Source organism: Tribolium madens, unplaced genomic scaffold (assembly GCF_015345945.1).
Source record: "Tribolium madens isolate multiple individuals breed KSU strain unplaced genomic scaffold, Tmad_KSU_1.1 Scaffold_96;HRSCAF=242;Tcas5.2_LG5, whole genome shotgun sequence".
Lineage (NCBI taxonomy): Eukaryota > Metazoa > Arthropoda > Insecta > Coleoptera > Tenebrionidae > Tribolium > Tribolium madens.
In genome coordinates this window covers 6,571,875-6,586,301 of record NW_025401068.1, presented here as the reverse complement: position 1 = coordinate 6,586,301, position 14,427 = coordinate 6,571,875, and the positions used below count along the sequence as shown (strand labels likewise).

The window sequence follows — 14,427 nt, the reverse complement described above, 5'->3', positions numbered from 1 at the left end:
ATAAAAGGTGTAATAATTATAACTATCTAAATTATAAAAGTTACTGAAGTACAAAAAAAAACACTTTGTTTTTTCTCAAAAGTTAGTAAGCTAGTACGAGTAAATCAATAACCTAGCAAAATTTAGTGAAGTGAAGTATGTATAAGTCTAGGTTTAAACAATAGTATAATTAATATTATTCAAGGTTTTAAAGATACGTCAATTGAACTCTTTTTGAGATTTGATATGTAATAAAATAATGTTTTTAAAATAAATATGTAGTAAAGTGCGGTAGATATAATTTTACTGCGAGAAGTTTTAATATTAAAACTTAACGCGAACCTGAGTGTTTTCTTAAAACTGAACGCTGTAAAATACCTAATGCTCAAATAATGTAGGTACAAAAATTTTGGTCAAGAACAGTTTTTCGAACGTCCGATTTTTAAAGCGGAGATAATGCCATTTTTTACATTCGCATTGATAACAATTTCAAATTATTGACTTTTCTCTTGTCAAAAATATGCAAAAATATGCAATGAAGAGTCTGATAGTGACAGTCAGTGAAAATTGTTGACAGTAGTAAAAAATGAGGTTAACTTATACTTGCTGTTTACTGCCGTTTACTAAGCATCCACTTCGAAAATAGACTTCAATTATAAACTTGTTTTCTTCCAAAGTTACATTATTAATGGAAATTAGTTGAAACAATAAAAGTTTAATCAACAACAATTTATTATTAATTAATAAGTGACACTAATGACAGAACTAGAGCTTTCAGCTTTTGAGCGGCACAAATAAAGTTACATACAAAAAAATTCTAAAGCTGGCTAGATGAAAATCATTTATAACCACTCTGTATAATCAAAATCTTTCAATATTTGTATAAAATCTTTGATATTCATTTAAAGTCAAATTTATTTTCCAACTTTGAAACAGGCTTCTTTTGAAGGCAGTTTAATTACTTAAAGAATAAATATGCGAAATATTCCTGCTGCGAGTAAGAATAGCCTTCCAGAGATTTGAATTCGTGTATACAACTTACGAATTTCAATTTAGAAAAAACTCTTGTCCAATGCCCAACTTGGCTCCTTTCGAACATATTCCATTCTTGTAGTCCCCTGCTACGTTCCTACAATTCCTGATCCTGCAAAGGCCGTCCTGCGAGGGAGTGTCCCTGTTTCGCGCCGACGCTCGCCGTCTCGTGACGTCACACCTCCATAATCAAGACTGATTTCAATAATGGCGTCGTTGGTAGAAGGGTAGAGGGAGCGAAATAGACAGACTCCTTTACTACAGTGAATCTCAGGGCTCGGGGTGAAACACTTAGTGAAATTAAACGGAGCCGACTAAGTTAACGCAAATTGAAAAATATAACCTACATGAGCCATACGTCCGGAAATGATCGTCGCAGTGTAAAAAATGCCGGAAAAAATCACCGCCATCGCCCGGATCGGAGATTAGACCCCTCGGTGCGCGAAAAAGTGCTGTGACTATGTCCATTCTGGAGCAGTCGCGAGGGCTACCTTTGATCCAAGGAATGCCCCCCAGCATGCCCCCCATGGACGGCCCCCCCAACTCCGAGGTGCTGCTCGCACTGCTGGCCCGCAACAAGGCGCTCGAAGGTAACCAAAGCTTTTAGCGGCCGCAGCCGTCGCTGCTTGTCTTCATTACGGGAAATCGATTTGGCAGCCAAAAGCGCATCAATTCTAACCTAATTAAGGTCGGGATGGGAGATTAAACAGATTTCCCATGTGAACTGCTACTGTTGCTTTACGGTAACCGGAGTAGTCCGGGCACGTGGATGCACCAAACGACACGTGTCTTAAAAAGCGACTCAAACACGGCACAAGTGTGATCGAGAGATGTGTAATTGGAGATGATCGACGAGAGCCGCAGGACTTGCCCGGTTTTTTGATTTTTAAAAGGGGGTGGGCCAGAGATCCGGTGGTAGTTGAGAGCTATTATGAAGGGTGTTCAAGTGTGTTTATTTAATTCTCGTTATTGCTTTTTTTATTTTTGAAAGGACAACAGTATTTTTGTAAAAAGTAAGTACGAGTATTAAATTTCTAAACTATTTTTGCAATATTATGCTTAGTTTGTTTCACTGACTAAAGTATAAATCGTATCTTTTTCATTTCATTTTATATGACACGCTTCCGTGAAACAATTGAAAAGATAATAAAATAATCTCATAATTCTCATTGTATTCACTTTATTATTAACATCATTTTTATTACAGCATTAGTATGTAAATTTCTGGAGTTTTAAATTTGTACTCGACCATTCAATTTCCTAGTCATAAAATTAAATTAAATTATATACAGGGTGTTTTGTTTTTATTGTTACAAATTTAAACAGGTGATAGAATATTCAATTTCAAGACAAAAGTTTCCTATGAACATGTATCAAAAAATGTAATGTAATGCGTGCTACATCCCATGAAAGAGACGCGTTTTTTAATGGGGTTTTCCCACTATTGCAGAATAGATAATATTACAAAAATTGGTACAGGTGATAACCTTTACACACCTGAACGAATTCAAAGATGAGTTGTCGAAATTTTTAATCACGGGCGTCTTAAATGGTAAAACAAATTTAATTTTTATCCTCTTTATGGTCTGTAACACATTTTGTAAACTGATTTTACTCAAAAACGGTAAGTTGTATCGAAAAAACGCAAGAGACCCTTTTATTGTAAAAAACTATGGAATTTAGAATTGTGTGGCTGAAAGTGGCAAGAAACAACAGCCAAAATAGTTAGGGTACTTTTTACCCTAAACCCCCCCAGTTTAGGACACTCATGAGTAAAAATTTCGTCATTTTATCTTTGAATTCATTTGGGTATATAAAGGTTATAGTTGTGCCAAATTTTGTAATTTTATCTACAATGGTTTCTGAAATATTGGAAAAAATCCACCCCTTTCAAACTTGGATAAAATTTTTCGATATACRTTCATAGGAAACTTTTATCTTAAAATTGAATATTGCATCACCTGTTCAAATTTGTAACAATAAAAACGAAACATCCTGTGTAATCTTTTATATCATCCTCAATATCTCACGTAAAACACGTTAACGAAACACTTTTTCATTTATTAAAAATGATTTTCATTTCATAACCTTCACGTTTCAATCTAAATTTGGTTTTGCAATAATCTAAAAAATAAACTTCTTGGTATGTTTTTTTTTTTCCTCACGGTAGAAGAGCATCTACAAATCTAGATAGATCAAATTTGAATTTTGTATAAAAAAAATAATTCGGATCACTTGATGATCTCTCTTTTTGACAAAAAATAAAAACGTTTAAAAACAACAAAATTTCAGTCCAAATACAGGGTGATTCTTAAATAGATCAAGAAAATTTTATCCTTAGTAGTATCAAATGAGAACAGTTTAAAAAAATATTTAAAAAGTTCTTTGTTTAACCGTTCTCAAAATAAAATTTATTAAAGTTATTTTCGACGTCACTTATCATTGCAACAATTCATAAACGCCGTAAGTGGCACGGATCAAGGTTGTTTAATCCTTAAAAGTCATAAACCTGTACAGTTTGTCTCCATTTATCCTTGGGAAACTGTGATAAAATTTTGTCGGTTTATTTAAGAATGTAGGTACGATTTTTCAGAATTTCCCTAATAAAAATTAAAATGATTTTCAAGCACTCAAAAAAATGTAAATTACTGTCGCTTTTGCTTAAAGTGTTCTAAGTAAATAGCCGCCACCTTATTACAATTTTAACAACGTACAGTYACAATTCTCTTAGTAAAAAAGTAATAGTTATTTACAGTTGGAGACAAAATACTTTGGTCGTCACTTTTCTGACACTTTAATGTAATTCAAGCTTTAACCTTAAATTAACAATTAACAATTTGAAATTAGTGACAGCTATCATATTTTCCTATGAAAAATATGTACACCTTGTCAACTATGATTGACAGTAGCTAAAAATAAGGTTAACAGTCCTAAAGCATGTTTTACAATTTAATGTCACTCAAGTGACATTGACGACCAAAGTATTTTGTCTTCAACTGTACAACAGAATAATGTAAWATARGATTTAGCTGGAGCGCTGTAAAATCCTTTTATTCACAATCACTAATGTAATATGCCGATTACTAACCTTTTAAAGATAGGAAAACACATCATTAAATCTCATGAGGAGTAATAATACCTATTACTTCTTTTGGGCGGTAATATGCAGGATAGCCAACCCTAAAATTACAAAAATACACCAAAAATTTTTTCTTTCAAATTGTCAAGTTATGCATAATATTTTGCTGAATTAGTATTCAATTGCTTTTGTAGCAGTTTCTCTTACCTCTGGGGAAGCACACTGCTCCATTTCTACGATTTGAAATCTGATTCACACATTAATTCAATATTTTCCTTGACATTTCTGAAATGTCAAAAATCAAACGCCGTTTGGATGTCCTACCACGTTTGGACCTTAACTTTGTTACAATTTTATTTTATTCAAATTTTTGACTAAAACTAATGTGATTGTGAATAAAATAGCATACAAACCTCGGTGGTAATGACATTACTTCTTGTGCTTTATCCTCTCGTATACATAAGCACTCGGGGTAATACCATAAGACCCTGCTGTGGCTGAATCTGTACCGTCAAAGGTACTCCGTAAGATTCCAATTTATCAAAATTTTCAGAGCTATTACAGGTATCTAGGTTTACATCTTTGAAAATTTTCAAACAGRATATCAATTAACGTATAGTGGTATCTGAGAATGTATTTTGGGTTGCGTCTAAAAATCGGTTAGGGTCTTTATTATAAGTGACTCAGTCTGCATTTACCACCTCGCTTGTAATGTACTATTTTACATACGAAATTTGTATATTACATATTTTCTTCTTCAACATAAGTTTTATTTTATAGTTTAAAAATCTTGGTCTATTAAACTCTCACTCGTATTTAAACTACGACCTCGATTTTTAAACTGTCTATAAAACTCTTGTTGTCTTAATAGCTTCAAAATTCATTGCCCTTCCTTTTTCACTTCACCCAGTAATTGAAATATTTGACCCAGAGAGCATTTTCCGGCCTTGAACTAAACTCCAATTACCTAAAACTGCTTGTTTTAATTATTTAGAAAGTAGTTTGATTTCCGGGCGGAAAACAAACTTCCCCAGAGTCAAAACACTGTGGGACGACAACCATATCGATTTTGTTTTATTTTTTTAATTAATTAAAGCACAACACAATTAAAAAAATACAAAAAAATATAAAGACATTGATGACAAATCGATTATTGTTTATAATCTCGCGCGAAAGCCCAATCGGCCGTAATCTTGCATAATTCCGTAACAAAGCTCCGACGTGTTAAACTGGAGCTTTTAGCCTTATTAGATGCCCCACCGAGGGCACATCGATACATGTGTGTATTAGTCCTTTAGGGTTGCAGGCAAATGAGGCGGCGGTCGATGATGCGTGTGCGGGGGCGGCGTCCCATTCAGCCGGCACTCAGCATGATTAGAGCGGGGAGGGCGGGCCGCTCCCGCCGTAATCATCGCCGGGGGGATGGCGGCAGGGACGTCGTCCCTATTCAACCGGTGTTCCACCGCGACGGAAGAAAAATTCAGACTTTTGGGCAGATGGAAGCCCCACCTAGGCCTTAGCAGATGAGTCGCACGTGCCACTTGGTGGACTTCGGGACACGCGACCGACATGTGGCCGATGAGTGCTGCAAAGATTATGTTTCCCTTTTTGCATAGCGGGGAACCCACACAAAACTTAAACGCGGTACTAACACCACGGTTATTAAGGCCGCAGGTGGGCTTTATCACCTGTAATTACCTAACTCGATTCATTACGATATGGAATTATTAAATCGCGGCGAACACTGATTTTTCATTTTATGGCCCAGGTTTTACGAGGAAATCAAACTTTAGGGCTTTATTTAACCTTTGAAAATACAAAATTAATATAACAATTTAAAAAATAGGGCCCGGATGGCCTTCTAACTCGTAAACTCCCATTTTGAATATTTATAAGCAAAAAATTGTATTTTTTTTAACAACTATTACTGTAAATATTTTTTACCTTTATTTTGTTATTTACATTTACCGACTGGGACCTTGATCAGTTAGATAATTGTATGAATTTTTACCGCTTTGCGTATTTCTTGTTACCTTTTTTTGTTTTAATAATGCGGAACAAAATACATTTTTAATTTATTTCCTTGATTACCCACAATTGTCATGGTGACGTCATTTGCATAATTTGTTACCGTTAAGTGGCTGCAAAACTAATTCAAAAAGTATTCAAGCGTCAATATCAAAGTTGGCTCTGCGGTTTTAAGTTTGTACGTTCATTCATTTAACACGCAATATTTTTATCAATGGAGGGGTCCCGAGTTTTGAGTGTTTTTCATTGTGTTAGTAGGTACTTATGTCATATTTATTTTTTATAATGGATAGTTTTTGTTTCTTTCTATGATCTGATTACGTGATAACTGATAATAAATATTTACCAATAATACACTGACGGACACGGAATTTTCGACGATTTGTCATTTGACTGACATAAAAATGTAAAACGGGCCTTAGGCAACTAACTTCACTTTTGGTTTTTGTAATTTTTGTCCTGATAGCTAGAGAAAAAATRACAAAATAATTTATTGAACTTATACCAATAAAAGYACGTATTGCTGGCATTATTGTTTCGGAAAATCGACGCCAAAAATAAATTTCAACTAAAAATTTCAAATTTTTGTTTCAAACGTTGATTATAATGACAATAAAGCGTGGCTTACATTGACAATTTTTGAACTGACATAAATTTGATGTCCAAAATTCCGTGACCGTGATTCGTAAATTATTATTTTCATTTAAAAAAAGATTTCAATTAAAAGTTAATTTTTATACTCGGATGGGTAGRTACAATACTCAGTTCTTGTCTCATTACTTACAATATATTGTACTAATATATACTTAATATACTTTGGGCATGTCAAAATTTTTTAAAACATGTTTTACAAGCAAAATTTGTTTTTAAATTGTAACCAAATACAGTTTAATGTAAAACAGTTTTCCTTTTAGTTCCTATACGCAAAATAAAAATYAATGAAATTTACAAATACATATGCCATCTACATATAGGTCTAAAAGATTTCAGCTTCAAATAAGTCTATTTTTTATCAATGGGAGACCCCAAGTGAAGTGTTTTTTTATACACGATACGAGTATTTATATAAACTGGTCATTATAAGTTATCAGATATCTACTATTAATAAATATAGATTATTATTCACTTCCAAATCATAAAAACTTTCAAGTGATTCATTTGCTTTGAAAAAACTAATTCAAACTGTACTATASAAAACAGTTTAGTGCCATGTTGCAAAATTTAATTTTGGAGAATTTTTTTATTAAAAATCAAACTACCATTTATTCACGTAAGTTTTTTGCTTTTTGTGCTTTTTAACTACTAATTAGTTAAGCTTTCTTGTCTGAAAATTTGGACTTATTAAATATAAATAAAAAAATGCAGCRGGAAAATTTAGGTTAAAAAATTTAGATTAAATATGTTTAATATGTAAATATGTTTTATTTTTAATTGTTTCCTGACGTTTCGTACAAAGCCGAACTTTTTTCAAGGCTTTTATTGTACAACATCTATCTACCAGGGTATGGTATTATTTAAGAACAGCATTCAAAAAACGAGTTTACAAATGTTTATCAAATATTGCAATAGGTATTAAAAAAATATTAATTTCATAATAAAAAAATATTTTTTATTATTATAATTAATTATATAAATTTTGTCCCTAAAAATTAAATGTAAAATCTTTTTAAAATTGAATTTTCCACATGAAAATGTACTTAAGTAGTTTTTTTTCTAAACTTTTTTTTCTTGTTATTTGCTATATCAGTATTAGTTATCAGTTTTTATTTACCTAGTTATTCTTTATTTTCAGGCACTTATTTCAAAAAAGTTTTAATTTGAAAAGTTAAGTGATCCAGGAAAATGTCAGACTGTTTTCGCAACAATTGAAAAACATACATTACTCATCATATCATATGTACATACATAATATTACATATTTTTATTTAAATTACATAGTAATATCTCTTATCACAGTGTAAAAGTTCTTATTTTTTTTAAAAGTTTATCTAAATCACTATAACAAAAGACAGCTAATACTTAATTGTTATAGATTTTAATATTAATTAAAAATTTTGATATGTGCTATAATTTTTAAATGAAACAAGTTGACAGGCTACTAAGCTCATATTTCTAACAAGCCTCTAATAAAGATAAGTTTTTTCAAGGTCTACCAAAACAAAATTTAATTAATCCATTATTTTTTGGGCAAATTCAGTAATTTAAAACATTAAAAACGGGCCAATTCTGAAACGAGTTTTCAGTTCTTGTGTTCTTCATGAACTAAATTGCTGTTTGTTGTGTTGACAGCGGGTATAAAATTTTTGAAATATGGGTATTAATTACCGCGACCGTGTCTAATACTAGACCTCCCTTAGATTTTTCCTGCWGGACCCATAAATCCGTCCTAAAGGGCGCGGTGGCATATCAATGCAGTCTCGTGAGACAATCAGTAAATATGTTCATAATTCTAGAGGGTACAAATTATAGCATGAAGCATGACTATAACCGTGCGCATAGAAGCCCTCCCCAATGTCCCCGTGCAACCCCTTGTGTAAACCGGCGCTACCCCTGCGGTTTGATTTCATAATACGGCCCACTCTGTTTATATTAATTTTAATTCTGTTTATTTTTCTTATTATTCGAGCGCCGACTTGATTATTTGACCAGAATTCGTTCAATAAATAATGATCGAGAAGTCGCTTCCACCCCCCCAGATTCCGGCCCGAGATAGGTAAATGAWGGTGAATCATATGAGGCGGCAGATGGTTCAGTGGCGCGATCATGCCACACTTATGAGGATCATTACGGGGACGACGCCCCGCGGCGCTCATCTGTTTCATTATCTATTGTTTTCGGGCGGTGTCAAACAGGAAAAAGGGAAAAATATCCAGAGCGTGCCGAAGACGTATGCATTTAAATTGAAAACGGCAACTGTTAATCGGCGACGAGGGCCCAACTGTTGACACCGAAAACACCCCAGCACACTTCCGGTACCAACAATGACTTTCCGGGTTGTGGCAAATCTGGATTTCCGGTGTTTTGTCGGAAAGTCCGGCGAGAGGGACCCCCGCAACGACAGGTTTTGATTGAGTACTTTGGATTGTAGATATTTCGAAATACAGCGTTTCATATCAGAGGTTTTATAAGTGGGTCCAAATAAACAATTTGTCAGTATTTTAGATTAAGTTTTCGATTATTATAAAAAAAAATATAAATACAGGATGTTTCACGTAATTTTACGAGGCCTGCGCCTGTAAGGTGCAATCAATAATACATATTCCGATACGAACTCGATTACAAATTTTGAAAAATTGGATAATCTTCTCTAATTTGTTCACCCTTTCAGAAGTTACAACGTTTTTAGTTAGTTAGTGATTAAGATAGATACACTACAAYCTTTCTATTCATGCCGTCTCTTGATAGATCAAATGATAATTGTTTCTGAAAAACTGCAGTTTATGACTATTAATGAAACAGTGATTAGTTTGACAACTACTGTCATGGGTTTACAAAAATTAAATAATGAAATGTGTATTTTTTGGATCCAGTGTTCTGTGACTTTTGTATATTTGAATGTGTACATTAGGCGCAAGCCTCGTAAAGTTATGTGAARCACCCTGTATATTATTCCCTGCAATAGCTAAGCTACTATTAATCTCTTTTGTTTTGGATTATTATGCAAAATATTTTATTATCGAAACTATTTTTTTGAAGGTGTGCAAAATAGTTAGAAATAGCAGCATTCAACCTTCTCATCAAAATCTTTTCTGCTAAGAAATTTTTTATTTTAAATGGAAGTCTAGATATTGAATTTGCACTATAAGATGGATAAATTCATTAAAGCCACATGACTTCATAATTTTTTTTCTACACGCCTTGTAAACCTTCTTACAATTCTTGTGCAACAGCACATTTTATTGTTTACAGAAATTTAAAACGCCTTTCTTCTCGAAGCATTTTTATTCCTAAATGGTCTTTTTATACACATCAACATTTTGTCATATATTCGATCGTTAGTATTTTTTTATCGTTTGTCATTTGTTTCATTATAGTATCAGTCTGATAGTTTTATTTGAAATCTGCACTACAAAGTTCGTAGTTGATTTGATACACAATTTGTCAATATTACTAAGCCACAACACCACACTATTGAGGTAGTCTGCGTAGTTTTGGTTGTAGCACAGATTTAACACTTTGAACAAAATAAGTCCTCTTTTGTCGTCCTCCCCCTCACTCGAGATCTTCTGGTGGTCGATTTGTTTTCGTGCCGATTTTGTCCAGTCCGGTATTACAAACAATTTCCACTTTGTCAACCCCATTGTTTGCAAATGCATTCGTCTCGTCGTCATCTATTAACTCCGTTCCTTTTAATCCTCCTGCCAAACAAATCCTTCGTCGTCAATACGATAGTATTTAGCAGCACGCGTCCACCATCCCGCCCATTGTTGTTACACTTTTGTAACAACTTGGGGTGCGTGCTCCGAGATCATCCTTTCAGATTTCGCAAAGCCAAGTGTTCCCATTTCGAGATCAAAGTCGGCTAATTGTCCCATTGATAAATGCGTACGCTTTTTATCGAACGCTGGCGAGAAGCCTCCCTTCGCCCCGATTTAATCAATCCGCCCAAGACACACATGAACGAAAACAATGAGACGAAATATGTCCGAATCCGCGCCTGTACGCCGATGAGTCGGGGGTGGATGGAATTGTGGGGCTCCGATGAAATACGGGGATGTAAGCCGACATTACATGGCTTCAATCAGTCTATTCTGCGTCCGAGAAACCATTGTTGTGAAAAGTCAGCGGGTTTTGTTTGATTAGAAAAGCAAGGAGAGCGTTTTGTCCCTAATCATCGTCATGAATACGGCTCGAGTCGACCGTAAATTGAAGGGCTTGAAGGGATGCAACGAGTGGGCGCATCTGCTTTACTTTCGACGCCAGATAACGAGATCGCAGCAAATGATATCAAACATTTTTATTTTTAGTAGCAAATCACGTAGTGACTTTTAAAGTGCAAAACGTTCCCAACGACTGTATCAAAAGAATAATTAAATAGAAATTAAAAGCAAATAAATATTCGGAGATAAAATAGGTACTTTAAATTAGTTATGGCAAAAATTGTATGCAATATGTGTTAAAAATAAATTTTTGATCACTTGACCGAAACAGGGTATGTCAGATCTCGCGCCCCAGAGAAAAATTTGAAGTAAGATAAGCTACCAGGAATATGGAAAAAATGTTTAAACAATTGACATTTTTTTATGACTATTTAATGATACTGATGATCTTGTATACTATGTTTTTTTATAATTATTTAGTAAAGGTACAAAAAATTTGCCAATAAAAGCCGCAAATAACATTAAACAGAGTTACAATTTAGGATACAGCTTCTTTGTTTCCTCTTCCAATAACCTGTAGCAAAAAAACATGGAAAGTTACTTTTCCAACAGAAATAAATAGAGTCAAAGTACAAAATTTGAACTCTCATAAATAAATTTTTATAGATATTTTCTTTTTAACTTTCTTTCCATGTTTCTAGTATCTTCCCTTACATGGCATTTTTCTCTAAGACGCGAGTTCTGGCGCACTGTCTATTACGTTTAAACATTAAAACCATTAAATTATGGAGTCCTTTTATTATAAATATTAAATAACAAATTATAAAAATAATGTGAAATATAGGTTTATAAATTAAATGCTTAAACTACAATAAATCATTAACCATTTTACATCTTTTTCCTTTATACCCCTTTTGACTACGGAGTGTCCCCAAATCAATACAAGCTTAAGTGTGACACCATATCGTCACTAATGAATAATAGAACCGATGTTACCTCAATGACCATCGTAGCGTGTCATAGCTAACACATACAAAAAATGAAATAAAGCTTCCCTCACGGTTTTGTCATAATGGTCATTGTGTCATTATTGTATAACAACTCAAGTCACGATGACAACTCTCCCAAATAACCGCATTCATATTTAATCGTCTGTTTAATATTTAATAAATCCTCTATCACAATCAATTGATCTATTGCGTTTTTATTATTTTTCACCACTCCAATTGTTCGAATTTCACCGTAAAAAAATGTTAATTGCCGATTATATTTTCGACGATTGCATGAAATCAAATCTGACAATGTGGGTATGATGTCAACTTCCTGCGCCAAAAGGCGCTCCTTCGACGCATCATTAACTCGTAACAATGCGCGTGTTGTATCGATACCTGTTTTATTAAATGTGTTTTCAGTCTAGTTTGCAAGTTTTTAATTAATATTCTCAGAGGGGTTAAAAGCGGTCCCGCCACCGCATCTATGAATAAATAAGTGGCATTTCGCCCTGAACATTTACTAAATGGACTGGATTATGGCGATGTCACCCTCGCTAGCAGATCTTGGCCAGTTTTAACACCAGAGAGGGGGTTAATGGATCAATCGGGGTCGCTGGATGTAGCAAAACAAGTGCATCCAATTCAATTAGTATGCCGGATTAACACCGATCGACTTCGACGGATCCGTGGGGGTGCCATTTATTTTCTACCAGAATAAACACAGGGRAGAGGATTTGCGACATAACGCGACCTAAGAGACGGATTTTGAGGACAAAACAAGCAATTGCAAGCAAAACTGTATTTTTTTCCAAAAAATCTTTTAATATTAAATGATTTCTAAAATATAGAAATATGTTTCTAAGGCTCTAATTTTGAAGTCACTTTTTGTCTACAAAAACAGATATAAATTATTTTAAAAAACAATAATGTAAATGATTACAAGATGTTTTAGTTTATTATTTTCTCGTATTTTTATTGCAGAAAATAGTAATTACCACCTGTTGTTTATTGCAATTTGCAGTTTTAATTGCTAGTGGAAWGTTTAAATTGACATGAATGAAATAATTTGAAAGCCACGTAAGCTCGTTGTGTTAATAATAACTTAATTATTATGTTAATCTTAGTCAAGCTGAGCACTTGTGGCGACCACCTATCAAGAAATCTCGGCATTTAATTGAAAGTGGATAACTGCGTCAATGAATTTATTATGATTATATAACAAYATGCGCCGCAGGAGTTTAAAACGTCTTAATAGAATAGGCRATGCAGTAACAATATCTAGTTGCATTTAATTTAAAAGCCCTATTTCGCGTGKCATTTAAATGAAGCGTAGAAATAAATAAAGTAAGATCATAGCCGATTATATCGGACGATAAAGGGCTTTAGTGAATGAAACCTGCCGCCCCATAAAAGTCATTCTCGTCGTTCCACACACAACTGGCGTTCATGTCATTGCCGGGGGTGCTAATGCTCAAATGGAACAGAAAAACGCACCATCTGTTGACAATCCAGCCGGGAAAATATCGCCGCTACTTTTTGCATATAACTCGATTTGGTTCTCTAATGGAATTGGTTATGCGAGATGCGGCGGTCGATTAGAACTGCGCTCGTGTGGTATCGTCTTGAATATTTAATTAATACCGCGCAAGTAATTGCTTTATTCSGTCTTTTGTGCGCTTTTTTCGCTTACTTGGGATTGTACATATTTAAGGTAGCGAGGATATCAGACGGGGAAATCTTCCCGGAGTTTGTTGAATTATTAAAGAGAACGCGGCTAATCTGGCCTAAAGTCGGAGGAGATGCTTTTTCAAACACGGAATAATGCAGTTAGCGAGTTAACTTCGCCGAACGAGCTTTGAGTTTTGATAAAAAGGAAGAACGACTTCATTCAAGCCGGATTAAAAATTTAGTAGCCGGAAAGAGAATAATTAGCTGTGGTGTATTTTTTCGAAATACTCGTATGTAGTACCTATATTAAAAAGAAGTGTTACAAAAACTCTCCCTGTGTTACAAACGTACGAGTATCATAATAAAATGTTGTAACACATATTTTTTATAATTTTTTTTCTACTGAGCGCTTTTTAAATTAAATATATTATATTATTATACTTATCTGTTAAAAAAATAAAAGTTAAAATTGATGACATTTGCCGTGTGCGGTACCTAAATTGCTTGAATAAAATAGCTCAAATTACATTATTTTCGATGAAATACGTTGATCTACAACAATTTCTCATTTAAAAACGACAGTATGCAGCTAGTGATGACAAAAGTATTACGTAAAATGTTGCCAAAAACAGTGTTATAAAGTTGCAATACTAATTTACTACTAGTCTAACGATAATTCATAATTAATTAAATCCACAACAGTTAAATTAAGCTTTCCGAAAATAGAAACGTAAGGACCAACTAAATAACAAAAGTGTAATTTTCCGAAATATGTTGTTCAAAAAATAAGATAATATATACTTTCATTTTATCATAGCCTTGTAAAAAA

The 14,427-nt window shown here is 33.7% G+C and overlaps 1 protein-coding gene across 3 annotated transcripts in view; it reads left to right on the top strand.

Annotated features, from left to right (window-relative positions):
- The first annotated feature begins 1,288 nt into the window (after positions 1-1,288).
- The window catches only part of LOC123012907 (LIM/homeobox protein Lhx3), an 18,746-nt gene continuing 5,607 nt past the window's right edge, over positions 1,289-14,427 (top strand). For 2 of the 3 annotated variants that reach the window (XM_044411132.1, XM_044411131.1), the window contains exon 1: positions 1,289-1,601. In XM_044411132.1, the coding sequence (XP_044267067.1) occupies positions 1,472-1,601 (130 nt within the window). In that variant the 5' untranslated portion in view covers positions 1,289-1,471. Of the gene's footprint in view, positions 1,602-7,296; positions 7,389-14,427 lie in introns of those variants that run through there. The other variant, XM_044411135.1, reaches the window with a different exon arrangement.